General features: G+C 51.4%; 2 protein-coding genes and 1 long non-coding RNA gene across 9 annotated transcripts in view; 1 reads left to right on the forward strand and 2 right to left on the reverse strand.

Annotated features, from left to right (window-relative positions):
- Positions 1 to 635: 635 nt before the first annotated feature.
- On the reverse strand, positions 636 to 4,734 carry LOC132523555 (uncharacterized). The gene is made up of 2 exons (XR_009541557.1): positions 4,467 to 4,734; positions 636 to 4,204 (listed from the first exon to the last, which is right to left on the reverse strand). It is a non-coding gene; the product is annotated as an uncharacterized LOC132523555 (long non-coding RNA).
- Positions 3,633 to 5,775, forward strand: CIMIP2B (ciliary microtubule inner protein 2B). 4 transcript variants are annotated; one of them, XM_060154892.1, is made up of 6 exons: positions 3,633 to 3,756; positions 4,160 to 4,383; positions 4,471 to 4,688; positions 4,895 to 4,949; positions 5,026 to 5,223; positions 5,515 to 5,775. In XM_060154892.1, exons 1-6 carry the CDS (start codon positions 3,701 to 3,703, stop codon positions 5,601 to 5,603), a joined length of 840 nt encoding a protein of 279 aa, XP_060010875.1. In that variant the 5' UTR covers positions 3,633 to 3,700; the 3' UTR covers positions 5,604 to 5,775. The 4 variants fall into 4 exon arrangements, with proteins under 4 accessions (XP_060010875.1, XP_060010873.1, XP_060010876.1 ...); XM_060154890.1 differs by having other exon boundaries at positions 5,171 to 5,223; XM_060154893.1 differs by having other exon boundaries at positions 4,898 to 4,949.
- RUSC2 (RUN and SH3 domain containing 2) overlaps positions 5,711 to 18,600 on the reverse strand; it is a 59,452-nt gene continuing 46,562 nt past the window's right edge. For 3 of the 4 annotated variants that reach the window (XM_060154884.1, XM_060154886.1, XM_060154887.1), the window contains 11 exons: positions 16,491 to 18,590; positions 11,256 to 11,885; positions 10,856 to 11,041; positions 10,546 to 10,686; positions 9,291 to 9,367; positions 8,905 to 9,079; positions 8,709 to 8,814; positions 7,990 to 8,036; positions 6,727 to 7,537; positions 6,496 to 6,633; positions 5,711 to 6,411 (listed from right to left, as the gene is read on the reverse strand). In XM_060154884.1, coding sequence (XP_060010867.1) covers positions 6,210 to 6,411; positions 6,496 to 6,633; positions 6,727 to 7,537; positions 7,990 to 8,036; positions 8,709 to 8,814; positions 8,905 to 9,079; positions 9,291 to 9,367; positions 10,546 to 10,686; positions 10,856 to 11,041; positions 11,256 to 11,885; positions 16,491 to 18,522 — 4,545 coding nt within the window. In that variant the 5' untranslated portion in view covers positions 18,523 to 18,590 and the 3' untranslated portion in view covers positions 5,711 to 6,209. Of the gene's footprint in view, positions 6,412 to 6,495; positions 6,634 to 6,726; positions 7,538 to 7,989; positions 8,037 to 8,708; positions 8,815 to 8,904; positions 9,080 to 9,290; positions 9,368 to 10,545; positions 10,687 to 10,855; positions 11,042 to 11,255; positions 11,886 to 16,490; positions 18,591 to 18,600 lie in introns of those variants that run through there. The other variant, XM_060154888.1, reaches the window with a different exon arrangement.

Raw genomic sequence — 18,600 nt, forward strand, 5'->3', positions numbered from 1 at the left:
AAAACCAGAAAGTATATTCAAGTCTTATCAATACCACTGTTTCTGATCATTTCTATTTGGATTCTCCCCAACCCCACCCCATTCCACCTCTTTGGATGTCAACTGCACAGATTTGGGTTTTCATAATCCTTGATTTATGATACACTTTAATCATTGGCCCATGGTTTAATTAATTCATTCATTCGAATGTGTAATAATAAGCATTTATGAAATCACCATCCCAAACAAAAACTGGGGCCTTGACAATAACGTACATCTACACGTATGGTCTCATCCCCCTCCACTGTCTCACTTCCATGCGAGGTAAGCAACTAAACTCATGTTCATCATTCCCTTGCTTTCCTGTTTATGTAGTTTTATCGCATCTATATATTTTAATTTTAAAGGGTGTTATGTTGTATGTAATCTTTTGGAGTTCATTCTTTTCACTTTTTGTTTCAATTTTGGTTGTCTCTTGATCTGAGGAACTTTTTCCAAAGGTCTCATGATTTTCTTTTAATTCATCCTCATAGAGGGGATTTATGCTTGCCCAGTACTGACGTACAATCAAGTGATTGATCTGGGATCTATGTGAAAATTTTTTGGCTGATAAACATCCTGATTTTTAAAAATTGAGATATAGTTAACACATACCATTATATTAGTTTCAGGTGTACGACATGATTCGCTATTTGTATTTATTTACATGAAATTTTACAGCAATTCCCGGTCAGATCAAAGGCAGAGCACAAGAGAGTTGTAGACTGCCATCTGGGAGACCCAGCAGGCTGTGTGGAGTGAGCAGGGCACTGTCGTGACTTTCCTAACTGGACCTTCATCTTGTAGATGGGTGTAATCCAGCGAAACATTTCTCTGCTGCCACATCCAACACTGGCCGCTGGGTGTGGCAGCTGTCGTCAGGAACAAGTTGTGGGTAGGTTACCATGACTGTCCCTCGGAAGGAGGCACCAAGGCAATGAGCATTCCTACAGGCCCCTCAGCTAGCTCTTCCACTCCTTTCCCAGGTTAGAATGTCCTTCCAATCTTCAGGGATTTAGAAATACTCTTTACACAGATGGAAACAATAATAGTAACAAGCCATTTCACCAAGAACAGTGAGCTGTTTCTTCACAAACCATGAATCTAAGACTAATTATAATTTGTTTCCTAACTTATATTAACGCTTACCCAGATTCTAGCTGCCATGGTCTTTTCTGCAGAAATTGTTCCAGTCCCTGCATCTTAATCTACATCCCAATTTTAAATTCTAACCTTTCCATTTCTCAACTTCACAGATTCTTTCCCCCGAACTCCCAGTCTTACTACTTTTTTCTTTTCTCCCATCCTACCAAATTCTAACTAAACACAATGAATTGCTATTTACTTATTAGCAAGTTAGACACTGGGCCAGCTGCTCTTTTTGCATCATCTCATCTACCATATCCTGCTCAATGAGGTAGTAACATTAGTTTACCCATTTTATAGATGAGAAAACTGAGGGCTGATGAGATGAATTTGGCCAGGGTCTGTATCTCTAGTGACTAGGATTAGAACTAGCGTTTTGTTTTTGTTTTTAGAACTAGTGTTTTTGTTTTGTTTTGTTTTACTTTTATATTATGACGCCTTTGGCTCTAAGTAAAAGAAAACTTAAAGTGGCCTTAACAATAATGAAATTATTTCATAAGAAGGTTGGTTAAGTCAGAGGCTCAACATTACCATCAAGGACCCAGGCCTTGCTATTCTGCCATCCACCCTGCATGGATTCAGGCTTTGTTCCCAGGTTAGCTTAGCTTTCCACAGGTTTCATGATGCCTGCCAAGGTTCCAGCATCACATCCACAGAATTTCTAGAGGCAGGAAAAGACATCATTCCTCCTTGTCCATCTCTCTTTCTCTAATTTGTTGTGCATCTTTTTAAGAGCAAAGAAACTCTTCCCAGGACACTCCTTCACCCCAGCAGACTTGCCCTCATACTGTCCAGGTTGCCACAAGCCCATGCCTAACCAGTCACTGGCAAGGGGAATGGGACTACTATGATGGGCTTAGACTAATCCAGACTCATTCCTACGGCTGGCTCCAGCTTCCCTGAAGTTCCTGACTGCTTGGCAGAACAAAATTAAAGTTCTGTTAGGAAGAAGGGAGACGGGGGTAGGGAATAGGTATGAGGTGTGCAACCAACAGTGTCTGTTACAGAATCCAGAAGTCCAGGTTGTTAGCCTTGACATATTCCTGCTCTTCTGGGCTCTCCCCTCAGCTCCCACCCTCACTCTAGCATATTTCCTGGGAGCCAAGTCCTCTCTAACTCTAGCTCTCAGTGACACATACCAAGTGTTCTTGGCAGAACACTGAGGAGCATGAAATGTATTCTTTGGGGCCCTCTTGTGCAATTCCCAAGAAGTCAGTGACACATGCTGGGTTAGCCCAGGCACTGGCACAGTCAGGCGTGGGGAGGAGAGCAGAGGCTCTGCGTCCTGGAAAGGTGGACCAGCCTGGCCCTGAACCAGCCGTGAAGTTCTAATCATGCTCCCCTCCCCGCATCTTTTTCCTGGTCTGTACTGCTCTTAGGATCTGAATTGTTTTCTTAACAAATTCTAATTTGCCCCCTCATTAAACCTCAACATTACCTTCATATCTCCTTCCCTTGAACCCCCCCAGTGAGAAAACCTGTAACCCCTGAATTTACTAACCATCCATTGATCTCCCATTTGTGTTAGACGCTTAGAGACGATACTAAACAATAGGAAAGGAAATTAAGTTTTAGCAGCTGCGTGCCAGGTGCTGGGGTAAGTTCTTTCACACACACTATCTGACTTTATTTTTGACACCACCTTGGTAGGTTAGGCTATTTTAACCTTCATGTTAAGAGTTTAGGGATTTCAGGTTCAGAAGAAGCCACCTGCTCAGAGAAGGTAAGGTCGGCTCAAGCTCACAAGCTGTTAGGAGCCCATGGCTGCCTGACTTCACGCCTGTGCCCTTTCCCCTACCCCACATTCTGGCTTCAAGGTGTTTGTTACAAAGCACATCTGCATACATTAATCTGAGCCTCACAACAGCAGCACCTGCATTTTATAAATGAGGATAGTAGGGTTCAGAGATACTAAATGACGTTCTGCCCCTGTACGGCATGCCTGGCAGAGCACGGCATATTTGTTGAATGGATGATGATCCGGATTATAGTAGTAATTCTTGTCCTTACGTTACTGAAAATAAACAATGTCACTGCCTAGAGGTCTTTAGGTTCCTTTTCTCCCTATCACCTCCCCCCTGGGCTTTCCTAGGAATTCCATCACCTTCAACCAAGACTCACAGAGCGTACAATCCACACCTCCTCAGGCAGGTGCTCAGAGAGGGGCTTAGGAAGGAAGGGCCCTCTTTCGAGACAGAGCTCAATGGGCCTGTCAGTTTTTGCTCCCCCACCTGCCACTTCAGGGCTTCCTTTGGTTCTGCAGTGGCAAGGCTGTACGCGGCCTTCTCCCTGCCCCCAGGTGGCAGGGCTGCCCTTGATCCGGAGTGGACGGACCAGTGAGCCTCTACTCCCCTGCGGCCCGGGCCCTGACAGCCATCACACTAGTGCCCCAACCCCTCTCTCCTCCCCAAGCCCCACCTCCTGCCTCTGGCTCGGCCTCCCAGCCCTTGACACAGTCAGCACACACAGCCCAGGAGCTCAGCTCAGAGAAACGGCTCAGAGAAACGAAGGGAACTTCGCCTGGGTTCCCAAGGCTATGGCTAGCACCTTCATACCAGGGCTGAACCCTCAGAACCCTCATTATATCCCAGGGTAAGACTTCTGCCCAGAGCACACGTGTTTGCTTCTGGGAACAGGGGTGTAAAAGGGTGTAAAAGGTGGCAGAGTTGTGCCACCTCGGCCTTGGGGGCCAGGTGGACGTTCTGGTATGGGAGGCTTATGGCTGGGATGTCTATGATGTTGGATGGAAAAGGAAAAGCAAGGGAACAGTAGTAGCCGGGCCTGCTATGAAGCTTTGTGTTGTGCTCTCCATGGTAACAGGGTAGCAGCAGAGGGGAAGGGTTGAAAACCCAGACAGAGAACTAAGAAATGCCTGCTCCAAATATATACACAGCTGAGTCCAGAAGAGATCAGGGCTTCAGAGGTCTCTGCTTCTGCCTCTGGGGATGGTGAGGCCGGGGATTCTAGAGGTGAGTGGGTGAGACTTGTGCTACAGGTACACTGGACACTGCCCGCTACTTCGGTTCAGCATGGGCCAGACCTATGGGCAGATGACTGGGCAGCTACTTCGCGGCTCTCCTGGCCTAGCCCGGCTCCCTTCCCACCGCACACTTCTGCCTCCCATCCGGCCTCCAAGATCTCCCGAGGGTCCCAGGAGAAGCCTGCCTGTCAGGCGTGGACACGAAAGGCTCAGCTCCAGCATGATCCCTGGGTACACAGGTATGTACCCGGGTATGAACAGGTACCCCCATCCCAGAACATGGGTCCCACACACTAACAAATCGTCCTTGCCCCCTGCCTACCTAGGTTTTGTACCCCAGGCACAGTTCCTCTTTGCCAAGAACAGCAGCCGGGTCTGGGCTGAGGCTCTGAATGATTTCACTCAGTGGTATGGGCGACAGAGGAGTCAGGAGCTGCCAAAGGAGGCCAAGGGAGAGAAAGACGTGGAGAAAGACCAAGAGCCAAAGCTGGAGGCAGAGCTAGAGACGGAAAAGGAGCCAGAGCTGGGGCAGGAGGCGGAACAAGTGAGACGGAGAAGGCTGATGGGGAGTACGAGGCGGGAGTGGGGAGCCTTACCTCTGTGTGGCCAGGTCTGGGGTGGTCATGTGTAGCATGGCTGTGGGACAGGGGATGTGGGCTAGACCGCCAGCCTCACCTCCCTGGGAGCTTGTGTTACAGCCCAGGGGCTGAACTTGATAGCCCTGTTTTTCTTCTATCAACTTCTCCTCAGAAGGCTTCCCCTTATTCCATGGATGACAGAGATCCTCGCAAGTTCTTCATGCCAGGTGAGAGGAAGTGGGTAATGACCAAAGGCCTGGGGAGGTGCCCAGGAGGTACTGACTTAGTATCCCCCTCCCCTAGGCTTCACTGGTTATGTGCCCCGTGCTCGCTTCCTCTTCGGTTCCAGCTTTCCTGTGCTCAGCAACCAGGCACTGCAGGAATTTGGACAGATGAAGTCAGGGGGCAGATCCCAGAAGGATCCTAAACATCTCCCCTCACTTTCCAGGACCTACCCTCAGAACCTGGGCCTTGTACCTAAATATGGGGGCTATGTGCCAGGTGAGGACAGCCCCCAGAGGGAGGCTTTGGGGACTGGAATATCTGTGTGTGTGTGTGTGTGTGTGTGAGAGAGAGAGAGAGATGGGTGGAGGTGGTTTAGGGCTTGGAACTAGTAGATAGGGGGGGACCTTGGGTCAGCTTTCTCACTGGGCAGAAGAGGAAACTGATGTAGCTTCTAGGGAGTAGTTAGGACCAGATTTTGAAGGATAACTTGGAGGTTCTAGGCAACTGGCTGAGAAATAACTTTTCTATGCCTCTGGCTACAAATGACAGAATCTTTTGGCCACACAGGGTATAAGTTCCAGTTTGGCCGCACATATGGGCATCTCACCCATGATGCTCTGGGCCTCAGCACCATCCAGAAGCAGCTCCTGGCGTAGGTACCTAGACTTCAAGTTCTCTCTTTCCTTTTCATCCTATCCCAGCCATCCTTTTGCAAAGAAGAAAGATGGTCTGGAGGGTGGGAGAAGGCACAAAGAGAGAATGGTTTGGAGGCCGAGCACCTTTTTTATTAATAGGTGTAATAAATAAATAAATAAATACATAAACAGAGCCTGGGCTCCTCCTCCCTCCTCTGACCACCAGGCACTGGCCACAGCCTACTTAAAGCTGGGGGCTCAGGGAACTGGCCCCAATACTGTCACCCATCCTTCTCACCACCTGGCCTAGGGACCCCCACAAACGGGCCTTCTGGTCACCTCCCTCCACAGGGACATGCCTGTCTGTACCCATGGGAGGGCTGGCCAAGATAGGCGGGGGAAATTCTGGCAGCCCAGTGCTGCGTCCCTTCCCTCCTTTCCTGGGGGGAGATCTGGACGAGGTCACTGGGACAGTTAAGGGGGAGTAATTGATACTGAGCACAGGGGTATGTGGCCCCCAGCTCTCGGTCTACTCTCTGTAACCAGGCCAGAGGGCTTGGGAAGGGCTCTCAGGCTACGAGTCTAGGGGTTGTGAGGGTCCCTGAGGCCACCAGCATGCACAGGGCCTCAGTTTTGGCTGCTCCCAGGGGTTGGACTTGGAGTTGGGGTCAAAGTCACATAGGCCAGAGGCACCAGGCCAGTGTCAGGGCCACGGCTGCAGCGCAGCCAGTCTCTTCCGGCTGGCCCCAGCACCCGCAGGATGTCTCCCTTGTGGAAGCTCAGCTGTCCAGGGCCTGTGGCCAGATGGTGGCACAGTGCCTTCACCTCGCTGGGGAAACAACAAATGGAGGTCAGAGAAACCCCACCCAGAGCCAAACCCAGCCCGCACATCCCTCTGTCTCCCAGGGCTCACCATGGAGTGCTGGAAGGCAGGGCTGGAGACTGTGGTTCCTGCAGGCCCTCCTTGGGCTCTGGCTCCCGGCGGGCACCCACTGTTTGCGCCACTAGCTGGAACATGGACTTGTCCAGGCTGAGCCAGTCCGAGGGTAGCCTAGGGGATAGCGGCCGGGCTCTGGCTCTGTCTGTGCCCTGGCTTAGAGCAGGCACCCCCGCCCGTCTGTCTACACCAGGGGCTGTCTCTTACCTGTTTGTGGGCCGGGCCTCCCGCTGAACCTTTCGGGACCCGAAGAGGTGTCCCCACTTGATGACCCCGGGTGAAGGCTCTAAGGCTCCTTCCTCATTTTCTGCTGGGGGGGCAGTGGGCCCCTCCCTCTCCCGGCTGCGCCTCAGCTCAGCCAGTACAGAATCAGGGGGGCTCCCCATCCAGAAGGGCCAGCCCCTCTCCCGGCCAAGGGTCTCCTCAGGGGCAGGGCAGGCCTCAGCTCCCTCCACGACTCCCTCTCGGGGGGGTGGCCCCCCACCTCCTGTCCCTTTCTTTTTCTCACTGCTGCTGCCACTGCTGCTATTGCTGCCACCCCGGGGGAACCTAGAGCCCTCAGCGGAGCCATCGATGTAGACCTGGGAGCTCTGCATGAGCTGGTACCACCAGCCAGCCTGCCCACTTCGGGCCCACCTGCCACGCCCTGAGCTCTCAGCTGCCTCTGTCTCCTTCTCTTCTTCCTCATCTTCTCCACCTTCTGGGGCACCCACACCCTTCACCCGCTCCCCACGGGCTGCCCCGTCCATGTCTCCAGGGCCCTCCTGGCCCCGGGAGCGGGCCAGCTGCAGTGTCGAGTGGGCGGACAGCAGCAAGTCCTGGGACACCCGCAGCAGCTCCTTGTGCTGCCGCTGCCGCTGCCCACTCTGCAACAGCCGGTGCTGGAACAGTAGGTCGAGGCTGAAGGGCAGGAGGGCCAGGGGCTGGAGCAGCAGCAGCAGTTCCTCCAGGAGGCCAGGGCACACCGTATGCGCCGCGTTCAGGAAACCCCACGGCTGGTAGTGGGTCTGGATGATATCTAGGGGAGAAAGAGAGAGGGACTGAGCCACACAGAGAAGCAGAGCCCGGCCTGGGGTGGGCCTGTGAAAGGCAACCTGGGTGGAGTCACTGTGGACTGCTGCACAGGCTGTGTGCCGTGCCACTTAGATGCACTACAGTGTAAACGATGCCTTCTGAAGTTGTGCAGTGCGGAAGCTCCACAATCTTAAGTGGCAGCCGTGAGTCCAGAGGAGAGAGGTTCCTGGCCACCCTGACTCCCAGATTGCCTGAGTATCCCGCTGACTCCAAGGCTCTAACACAAGCAGAGGCTGGGAGAGGACTTGGTAGAAGCCCAAGCCTTGAGGATGAAAGCCTGTGTGGTTCTCCTCCCCACTTCTAGCATCTGAAAAGACAGCTGTGCCTCCCTCTTTTGATCCTCCGAGGTCCGGCCTCTGTTGAGTTTGCAAGACAGAGCAGGGTTCTGAGCATTACCTTCATGGTTATAGAGGTGATTAAACCAGAACTCCAGGGACCGGATGCTGTAGGGAGATAGGTGAAGAGAGTTGAGTCTTGTGTGGATATAGCCAGATGATAAGATACAGAGAAGACAGATATGGGGGGGTCACGCACAGGGCAGAGGTATAGGTGAACATCTCCCTGCTATGGCAGTGATGCTACCTGGTTAATACGGAGGGGGTGAACATGTGATTCACAAGCCAATCACTTCCTCTTAGAATGGAGTTGGCTTGCCCGTGACCCAGGAAGTCAGGGCAGCTGCTGAGTGAGAGGACAGGATAGCTCAGGACCAAAGGGGATGACCTCGGCCCATACTTGAGAAAAGAAGGATACTGTGATGTGGGTGCCAAGGTGAACTGGGTCAAGCAGGATTTGGAAGCAGTGCTGGAATGGACAGGATCAGGGTTACAATATCCAAAGAAACTGAAAACCAGGTTAATTTCCAAATGAGCCAGATTATGGATTTGTAAAAGCAGAAGACCATGTTGGTGATCAGTGCCAGAGACTGATGGGTCTGCTGGGAGACCAGTGACCTACTGAGAGAGGCTGTAGCTAGGTGGGGAGAAAGTGAGCCTGGGCCCTGGCCAAAGATCCTGCAGATCCACCCTTTCTGACCCAGTCTAGGGAGCTGGTTCTTCAGAAGTGCCAGAGCCCAGGGGAGGGGACCGGTGGTTTGTAGATTTCCACACACTCACTTGAGCAGGCCGAGGATGAAGGCGTTGAAGCGCATGGTATGACTGGTGAGCTCTGGGAATTGGCTGACTTTGTTGTACAGGCCGTGCAAAACCTTGGTGGATGGGCCTGGGAGGAAGCCAGAGTTGGAGGTCACGTGCCCAATCCTGGAACCCTGAAATTCAGCCTGGGGTCCCTATCTTGCCAGCCAGCACTTACCTAGCTGTGTGGAAGCCTCAACCACACTCCACGGGGTGTTCTTCCGCTGCCCGATGATGACATCCAGCACAAAGGCCTTGAGCCCGTCCTCCAACACCGCCCGGACCGCAGGGCACAAGTACTTCAGAACCAGGTGGCCTACATTGGGGCTCACAGAACTATTCCCCAGCTTTGCCTGTGGATGCAGTAGGGAAGTACAGGGAATCATCTGGAGCCTGACCTTGGTCCTTTCTGACTCTCTTAGTCCTTACGGTGCTTCTCTTGCGATCCCCATCTCTAAGTACCCAACTCTGAGTTCTAGAGGCAAGAGAGCAAGGGCAGGTGGTAGCAGAGAATAGGTGAGGGTCAGCAGGGTAGAGCTCAGCTCTCCACAGTTTCTTGCCTACCTTTACCCCAGGATCCCGGCTTGTGCCAAAATGGGCCACAATGAGGTCTACAGCCGTGTTAATAGCTTTCACCAGCCCTGCAAGTGAGAATTTGATGTGATGGGTCCCTAATCAAGTCCCTGAGCAACTCAGCTGGGACTGAGCCCTCAGTGGGAAGAGGGAAGGGCTTCCACACACACACACACACACACACACACACACACACACTCACTCACTCACTCACTCACTCACTCTCTGTCCCTGCACACACAGCAGGCCCTGGCCTCTTCCTGTTTTTGCCCGGTTCTCAAGCCCCTCCTATTTTCACCTCCCTGCCGAGACCCACCTCAATGATTCCATTGTCAAGACACTCAACATCCTCACTTCCTTGCCCTCTTGCTCCAAACCTGGATCACTCTAACCATCTGTCCTCTCCACTCTGAGAAACCAGGCTATTGGCTGTTGTAGGAGAAAGTCCAGCGCTACTCACACCAGTGCCTGGGAGAAGCACTTCTTTGACGTGTGCCTTGTAGCACTCTTTGCTATGCTCTCACGTTGCCTTGCCAAATCTTGACCCCTCTCTCAAGCCCTTGGCTCTACTTCACACAGAGAACAGAGGTCACTGGTGATGAATTCAACTTCCCTGTCCATCCAAAAGACAGAGCTACATTACAACTATCTTCCTTCCCACCTGCCCTCTCTTAATCCCTTTCCAACTTGGAGGAAGGTGGCTATTCCCCTTCTTGCCTAAGGTTCTTCCCTCTCCCTAAACTCTGAGTCCCCCACTCTGCCTCTGCGAGGGACTTTAGCTTCATCTTTCTCCCTTTCACAGGCTGCTTCTCTAAGGCCCGCAGTTATGCTCAATCCTCTCCCCATCATCTCACTTAAACAGGTCTGCTAGATAGACTGGTTCCTTGTCAGTCCTTACCTTATTAGATGTTACCATCATGTTTACCCAAACCGCTAGAGCCTGTAGCACTTGAGCTCCCCCAGTATAGCACATGGGAGTCTCCCTCACTATACTTAGCTCCCTGAGGGAGGAAACTAAAACCTGATTCTTAAGCATCTGATAAAGGATCCTTGCTCACTTGCAAATACTCACGATCCACAGTACAAAGACTTCTGCCTCTTGCCCCAGTACCTGTGCTCTCTAATTCCCTCCCAGCACTTGGAGTTCTAAAACAGGGAAATATTCCGAAGGGCTAGATAGTCGGGCAACAGGCACAAATAGGTAGTGATAGCAGATTTCCCGTCTGGAGCTAGGAGTAATATTCACCTTTTTTCTGAAGAAGGTCAATGGAAACGGCCTCTGAGTTGCCATCTGGGGACAGACAGAACTCAGCTGGAGGCTTCTCAGTCAAGGAAAAGGGGTCTTGGAAGTCAGGGCAGGTCAGTGGCAACGGCTTCACTACTTGACCTGAAAAGAAGAGAAAAATCAATCCCAAGCAATTCTCTTTCTGAGTTGCAGCTCAGTTCAGTGGCTCATACCCTCTGAGCCATGTGATTTTGGGGACTGACCCCTTCTCTAGCCCCTCCCAGCTATGGCAGGGCCTGCCCTGGGTTTACTGGGGATCTGGCCCACACACCATTCAGCCGGCAGTTCAGATGGCCAGCAGCACTGAGGGAGCCAGGGAACTCAAAGATGGGGTTCCTTCGGGCCAGTCGACCATCCTGTGGCCTTCGGTCTAGGCTCCCTGACAAACCAGGTGGCCCTAGAGGGTTCTTCCTCCTGTATTCCCTCCACTTGAGTGCTTGAGGGGATAGATGGTTGGCTGAAAGCAGAACAGATTAGCAAAAGAGACAGGAAAGAGTTAGAAGACAGCATTTCATACCCACCCAGTGGGCCCATATAAAACATGAGGGTTGGGATGTTAGCCACAGACGCAAACACTGTAACCTCTGACCCCAAGCTGGAGTATAAGAAACCATTCAGTGGGGAGGTAGCTTGCTTGGGGTGGGGTGGGGGGCAGGCACTGAACCTCATACCATTATTGGGCCTGGAAGCCATGCTGCCCTCACCACCTCCCCGGGACAGGCTCTCTGCCCGGCTGAGGCTAGATCTCCAGGAGCCCAGAGGAGGCAAGCTTCCTGTTCCATGGAGTCGGTACTCAGCCAAGGTCAGTATCTTCTGATGCTCCTTTTGTGGCTGCTGGGAGGCGGCAGGCCGGACAGCAGGAGGACAGGAGCGGCCCCATGGAGGTGGGCTTTCTGTGGCTGTGGTCTGCTCTGGGGGAGGGGAGCACGAAGTGGAGGCAGAAGAGTCGGTGCTGGGCCCAAAGGGGCCGGCACTCCGGATGGGGGAGTAGCTGCCCAGGGGTGACGGCCGTGAGGTTTGTGGCTCAGGCCCAGCTTTCCTGGCACCTCCGCTGCTGGATGCCTGAGGCTCCCCTGAAGGAGCGTGCGCTGGGACCTGAGCAGCGGGGGCAGCCAGGGGGGCACGCTGCGGTGCACGGGTGCAGCCCGAGAGGCTGTAGAGCTGGGAGAGGCTGTGGAGGGCCCGGGACTTGGCCAGCTGCTTGGGGAAGTGGTGCTGGAACACGAAGGGCTGGATGGGCAGCGTGGTTGGCCTCTGCTCCTTGCTGTAGCGAAGGACTGGTCGGCTCTCAGCACCACCCCCTGCGGCAACAGGGATGGAGAAGGAATCAGATGAACACTGAACTCACGTGAGGGGAAGACAGGAAGCAGGAGATGACGCTCCCTGGGGAAAGGGGATGAGAGGGGTAGGACCTGGGCTGAAGGAATTGAATGGGGTAGGGGTAATTCAAGTTTGTGGAATGTGCTCCTCCCGTCTTTTGTAAAACTTTTCCTAGTGTTTTTATGACATTGACCTGTCTTGTACCTCTTGACTGTTCAGCCCATCTTCATTTTCTTGACTTCAAAGATGGGCATATCTTAAGGCTCAATTCTTATATTTCACTCTACACTTTCTTCCCTGCCTTGTTCACGTTCAGACAGTCGTACAGGCAACTCCTGAACCCATGGCTTTAGCCCCAACCTTCTTCTTGATCTCTAGATCATTCTGCTTTAGGGTTCTGCTTTCATTTAAAATTTGCCATTTTAAAACACCTCATTCATTCTCCTGATGATTTCCATTTCTGCCAATGGCAGAACCATCATTTTCTCTGTTTCTAAGGCCTAAAGACTTGGAGTTAGTAATATATTTTCAGGGTCAAGATGTTAATTTACTTCAAGATTTCGCCCATCATCCCCTGTCTCCACTAGAGCCGACACATTTCATTTTTGAGCAAATCTAACCACAATAAAATATTTCTTTACTTGCAGCTAGAATCAGCCCCCCTGTCACCCTATCCACCCTACTCCCACTCTTTCATGATCCTGGTATTGGAGACCCAGAGTCCACATCTGCTCCCTCTACATAGACGAGTGTTCCCCAGGAGTGGTCCTCTCCTGTTCTTTCAGCCAATCTTCTAGTCAGTGTCCCTCAAAACATGGGTCTCACTCCAAAACACGGGACTCACACAACAGGACACTGCACAGAGGGAAAGTCTTTGTGTATGGGCTGTGCAGCTAATGAAACACTGCACACACTGTAAACATGTAAAAGAACACAAGGTGGCGCTATAAGCATCCATACCACCTGAAACCCTGGGTGTGGTTCACTGGCACCCCTGGCTCCACAGTTCTGAGGAAGGAATTAGTATCCATACTTGAAAGATCTGGGTATTGGAAATTTAGAGATTAAGTCATTCGCCCAAGGTCACACAACTAGAAAGCTGCAGAGCTAGAATTCTGCCTAAGTCAGAGTTTGACTTCGGGGCTAATGTTCTCTTTACCACATTGTACTACACATGAAATGATATCAGGCTGGATTTTCCTATTCCTCATCTTTCCCCATTTATTTACTTCAGCGAGTCTTAAGGGGATGCTGAACACACCCTGTAAAGGAGATGCTTCAGAACCACTCTCAGTGGAAATTTTCAGACTATACCCTCCTGCTATTCCCAGTCAGTGATCAGAGAACAACCCTTGTCATTCTCCCTGGCTCACTATGCTCCAGCAATACCTTCTGTCCTTCAACATGCCAAGTTCATTAACATCTCGGGGCCTTTTGTTCTCGCTGAAATTGTCTCATCATTCAGGCATCAGCTCAAGCATCACTTCATTAAGACCTTCTCTGACCACCCCAGTCCCTCTGGCAAGTCATGCTCTCATCACCCTGTTTTATTTCCTTTTTAGCCATTTTTCACTATCAGAAATTATCTTGTTTATTGTCCGTTACTCCTTATAAGGGCTCCAGAAAAGCAGGGATTTTTAAATTGTTTACTGCTGTATCCCCAGTGCCTAGAACAGACCCTGGTGCATGGTGGGTACTGAATAAAGATTCGTTAAATGAATGAAGCCTCACTGTCACCCTCGGTTCAGTATAGGCTCACTGCATCCAAATCTTCTTACATATACCAGCTTTAGGAAGTATTTTATTTCCTGTGACGCTACTGCCCACAGAACAAAGTCTAATCTTCTCAGTCAGGTAGGTGTCCACACCTGCCACAAATTAGCTGCTCTCCCCTCAAACGTCCACACCTGCCATGCTCATTGACACCACTCTTCCCCCCCATTCCCATCTTTAAGCACACTGCTTTTCCTACTGGGAATGTCTTCATCCTCTCCACTTACTTAAATACCAAATTTCAAGACTGAGCTGACGCTGGCTATCAGAGTAGGCCCTCCCAATCCCAGCTTTACTGTACATGCTATGCAGAGTATGTCTGAATTAGACTATCTATTCCTACTCTTTTAAAAATCCTCCCTGCTAAGTTCTCAGGCAGTAAGATCAGGGAAGGGGGAGGGGTGTCTACTGTGGGGAGTGGGTATCAGTTCTACCCTCAGGGAATACAGGGAATAAGTTTTCTCATTTTCTATGTGACAGCCCTTAAGAAAATTGGAGATAGAGACCACATTCACCCAAGTCTGTTCTTCTGTGGGCGACAGAGCCCCAGCCCCTTGGTTCCCTCTTAAAATGGAGTGTCGAGAACTTCCAGGAGGGCTCTAAGTGGTTCACAAGGGTGAGGGGGACTATCAACTCCTCCCTTCTCGAGTCTCTAAATGAATCCAACCATTTTAACTTTTTGGAAGCCCTTCCAAACTGCTGACTCATTCTGAGTTTGCAATCAATTAAATATCCCAAATCAACTCAAGTACAGCTTACATTATCAAAGTTCATATTGGTCCCTGAAAGAACAAAACGTTCTTTCCCGACTTGGTAAAACCCTTTTGAATCTTGATTCTGCTGCTCAGAATCTCAAAGAGATCTCACTTCTTTTGTCATCATTTTTTGATATAAAAAAAAAAGTCATACAGAATCAAGAAAAAAGCCCTGTGGTAAGTCACTGGAGGCTTATGGAACAAAACAGCATCTCAATATGAAAATTCTTACCTGATAGCAAAAACACTTTTAAGGCCTCTCCTCCCATCTCTGACCAGGGCTGCTCTTGCCCTCAGACTGCAAGCCCTGTGCCTAGATATCACCCACCAGACACTGCAATCTCAGAAGAGCGTGGGTTCCAAAGCACTCTGGCCAATCCCTGCTGTTTCTGACCCCCCTCTTCCCTAGAGACCCTCCTGCATCCCTTCCCCAAGGGCACCTCCTCTGTGTATGTTTAGGAGTGTGAAGTCTTCTGATACACTGTGATCTCCCTAACAGCAGAGATAACACCATTTATGATTTTTTTTAACCCTTTTCCTTTGAGAAGCCAACAGACTAACCTAAGGCTACAGACAGCCAATTCCCCTTTATCGACCTTTCCCCTGCTTTATCTCCCCTTTCCTTCCAAACCTTCTGAGATCTGGCTTCTACGCTGGCCACTCCCAAATGCTGCTCTTGGGATTCTTCAGCCTTAATCCTAGTGATTTCTTTTCAGAACTCATTTGTTGAACTAACTCTTTTTGAAATGTTCTCCTCCTTTGGCTCCTGTGACTTCACCCTCTCCTGGTTTTCCCTCTATTTTCTTGGCTAATTTTTCTCAGTCTCCTTTGAGGGTTGCTCTGCTCAACCTTAAATCACTGTATCCCCAGGGCTCCGTCCACCATTCCCTTTATAACTCTACACATTCTCCCTGGATGTTCTCATCCACTCATAGCTTCAACTACTATTTTTATTCCAATGACTCTCTGATCACAGGGGTCTCCTGACCTCCAGGGAGACATCCTTTCTAATCTACCTTCCACCCAAACAATCAGAAATCTTTCTAAAATGCAAATCAAAACATGCCACTATGCTGTAACAAACCAAAAAATGCCACTTCCCTGATTAAAATCCTTCAATGGTTCCATCCACATTCCACTATAGCTATACTAAATTATCTGCAGTTTCTGGAAAGCATCAAGATATGCTGTGCCTTTGTGATTTTGTATAGACTACTGTATGGGCCTAGAATGTTCTTTTTATGAGTCTCCACAAAGCCTATTCCTAATCATATTTCTAGACTGTGCTTAAATGTAAACCGTATTAGCACTCCTCTGACATTTTGGTCTGTTTAGCTATCCCTCTCATAGACTAGTACCACACACCGCCATCTCTACATTTTAATTTTGTACCGCACACTGCCATCTCTACATTTTAATTTTGTTTCCTTTTCTGTTTCCACCCTTCATCGGAATTCCTTAAGGACAGAGATTGTTCCTCTCATCTATCACCAGCACCCACTTAACATAGAGCTTTTAAAAAATAATTACTTAAGTGTAATAAAGTAAATAGGGAAAGAGCTGGCCTGGGAGGCTTAAAGGTTAAGTGTCAGGTCTCAGGTTCTTTGAAGAGTGGCTACAATCACTGATCAAAGAATGAACTTACTGATACCCAGGGTGGTTTGCCTGTTGGACATTTCCCTTAAACACTGCAAATTCCTTAATGTCCAAAATGGAACTCATGCCTTATTCCTTTTCCAGTAAATCTACTTCTGTGTTTACAGTCCCTAACCATGTATCAACATATTTCCAGTCATCCGGGCTTAGAATCACAATCTTTTGAGTACTTCCTTTCCCAATACATCAATCTCTAAGTTGTGCTAATTTTATCTCCTTGGTGTATTTTTTATTCGCCATCCTCCTTCCCCCTATTACAACCGTAGGACATGCTCTGGACTGGAAAGATGATTGATCTAGGCTGAGGAACCTCTAGTGGTATGCGTGGGGTGCTGGGCAGGGCCCTACTACTGAGGAGGCCATGCACACACCCTGGTATTCTCCAGCCTTTAGGTTCCTTACCGTCAGCTCTAGCTCTTGCATCCCTCTGGGTATGGCTGCTGGCTGGGCTCCCTGGGAGAGCAGGCCCTGGATCCATCAGCTGGGCCAGGGGGCCTTGCCCAGCAGCTCTGAGGCCAGCAGGTGGCATCTCACTGGACTGGAGGCCCTGACAGACCTGGGTGGACCAGGGCTCTGGGCCAACTAGGTCCAGGCCTGGCCCCAAGGGCATGGGTGGTAGGCTATGGCTACAGTGAGTGCCCTCATCTAATGGGCCCACCCTGTCTTGCTGGGCTTCCTGGATGGGTGAGAACTCCTGGGAGGAGTCCCCAGTGCTCACTCGCAGTGGGGGGGAGCCAGAGCCTGCAGCTTTCTTCCGGCCCTTGGCGAGTTCAGCAAAGGAGGTGACACGCCGAGGTGGGGAACTAGGCCCAGTCAGGGCTGCAGGGCCCTCACTCAGGCGTACTGGGCAACTCAACATGCGTTCCAGTGAGCCCAGGCGGATAGGAGGGCTGCGCTCTAGGCCGCGGTCGTAGCTTCGAGAGCGCTGACGTCCAGTGCTGAGGTTGGGGGGTGAAGTATTAGTGTACACCTGTCCCTCGATCACAGTGGGGCCCACGGGAGCAGGTGCTTCCACTTCGGAGCCCACTGCTTCTTGTTCCTCTGGCTGGACTTCTGGCTTCTGGAACAGGTAATACTCAGAGGGCTGGCTAGGGCCAGGGTCTGGGCCAGGGCCTGGCGCAGGACTTATCTTGGTGTGTTCCTCTGAGCAGCTGGTGATGGAAGAGCCAGCTGGGCTTGGGGATGATTGGGAGGACAGGTCACAGGTGACAAGTTTATAGTAATTCTGTGTGGCCACAACAAGACGGGCCTGGCTCTGGAAGCAGGCTGTGAGGTCAGCCACAGCTGGGCAGGGCTCACAGTGCGAGCGGTAGGAGTTGCAGTTGGCATCAAGCTCAGGAGACGAGGCATGAGGACAACCATAGCCACCTTCCCTCCCTCCACTGTCAGGGTGGTGGGACTCACAAGACATCTTAGACTCTGCTGGGGAGGGCTGCAGGTCCAGGTAGAAGGCGCTGGGGTCTGAGTGGCTGCAGAAGGAAGAGTCGCTGCAAGATTGCGGGGCAGAGTTGAGATTGGCATGGGAGTTCCCGTGCATCTTGTTGTAGAGGGTGCTGAAGGTGACCAGCACTCCGTCTGAGCTGTTGCAGGAGGAGTCGCTCACATAGCCCATGGACTGGTCAGCCGCCTCGGACTGACTGGATGTGCTGCTGCAGCGGCAGTGCTGGGGTCCTGAGCCTGAGCATCTGGGGTTCCTTGGGGATTCATCTGAACTGAGCTTCCACTCCTGGTCGAAGGAAAAGCCAGAGGTATCACTGGCTCCACCCCCGCTGCCACTCCCACCAGGGCCCCCGTACTCATCCAGCTCCATGGTCTCTGCTTCCGGCTCTGGCCGGCAGCTGTGGCTACTGCTGCACTGCTGGGCATCCAAGGTGGTCACTGGCTCCTGTTCCTGCCCCTCCACCACTCCAGCCCGACTATGTGTTGCCTCCCATGGCCTGCCCACTCTGGGGCCAGGTGGTGGCAGCTGCAAAGAGGAGGGATGGAAGGTGGGCTGGCCAGCCCCGTGCAGGTGGAAGGACTGCTGGGTGGCACTATCACCAATGCTGTCATCATACAGGTCACCAAGTCCTGGCTCAGCAATACCCTCTTGTAGCAAAAAGGGATTGTGTCGTTTAGGGGCCCCGGGGCCTCTTCCATCCCGACCTCTGTTCTTGGTGCTGTCTGCAGATCGCGCAGATCCCCCGGGAGCAGAATGCAGACTGTTGTATAGCAGGGAGTCGGCTTGTCCCAGGTCTTGATCAGGCTGGGTGATGATGCCCAGCTCAGGTGGGCAGAAGGGATTGGGTCTTGTGCTCCCGCTACCTGCACTTGCCCCTCCGCAGCATTGCCTGTCTGGGACTTGACAGTGTACCAGGGGGATGTGGTGGACGATGAGGGTCTCTCCAGTCAGCTTTGGGGGACTATCCATTCTGGAAAGTTCGAACAAGGGCATCAACAGCACCAGACACTGCCCCCGGAGCCCAGTGGGGCAGAACACATTTCATCAGGAGAGCTTGGTACCTGGAGAGAG

This window comes from Lagenorhynchus albirostris, chromosome 7, assembly GCF_949774975.1.
Source record: "Lagenorhynchus albirostris chromosome 7, mLagAlb1.1, whole genome shotgun sequence".
Lineage (NCBI taxonomy): Eukaryota > Metazoa > Chordata > Mammalia > Artiodactyla > Delphinidae > Lagenorhynchus > Lagenorhynchus albirostris.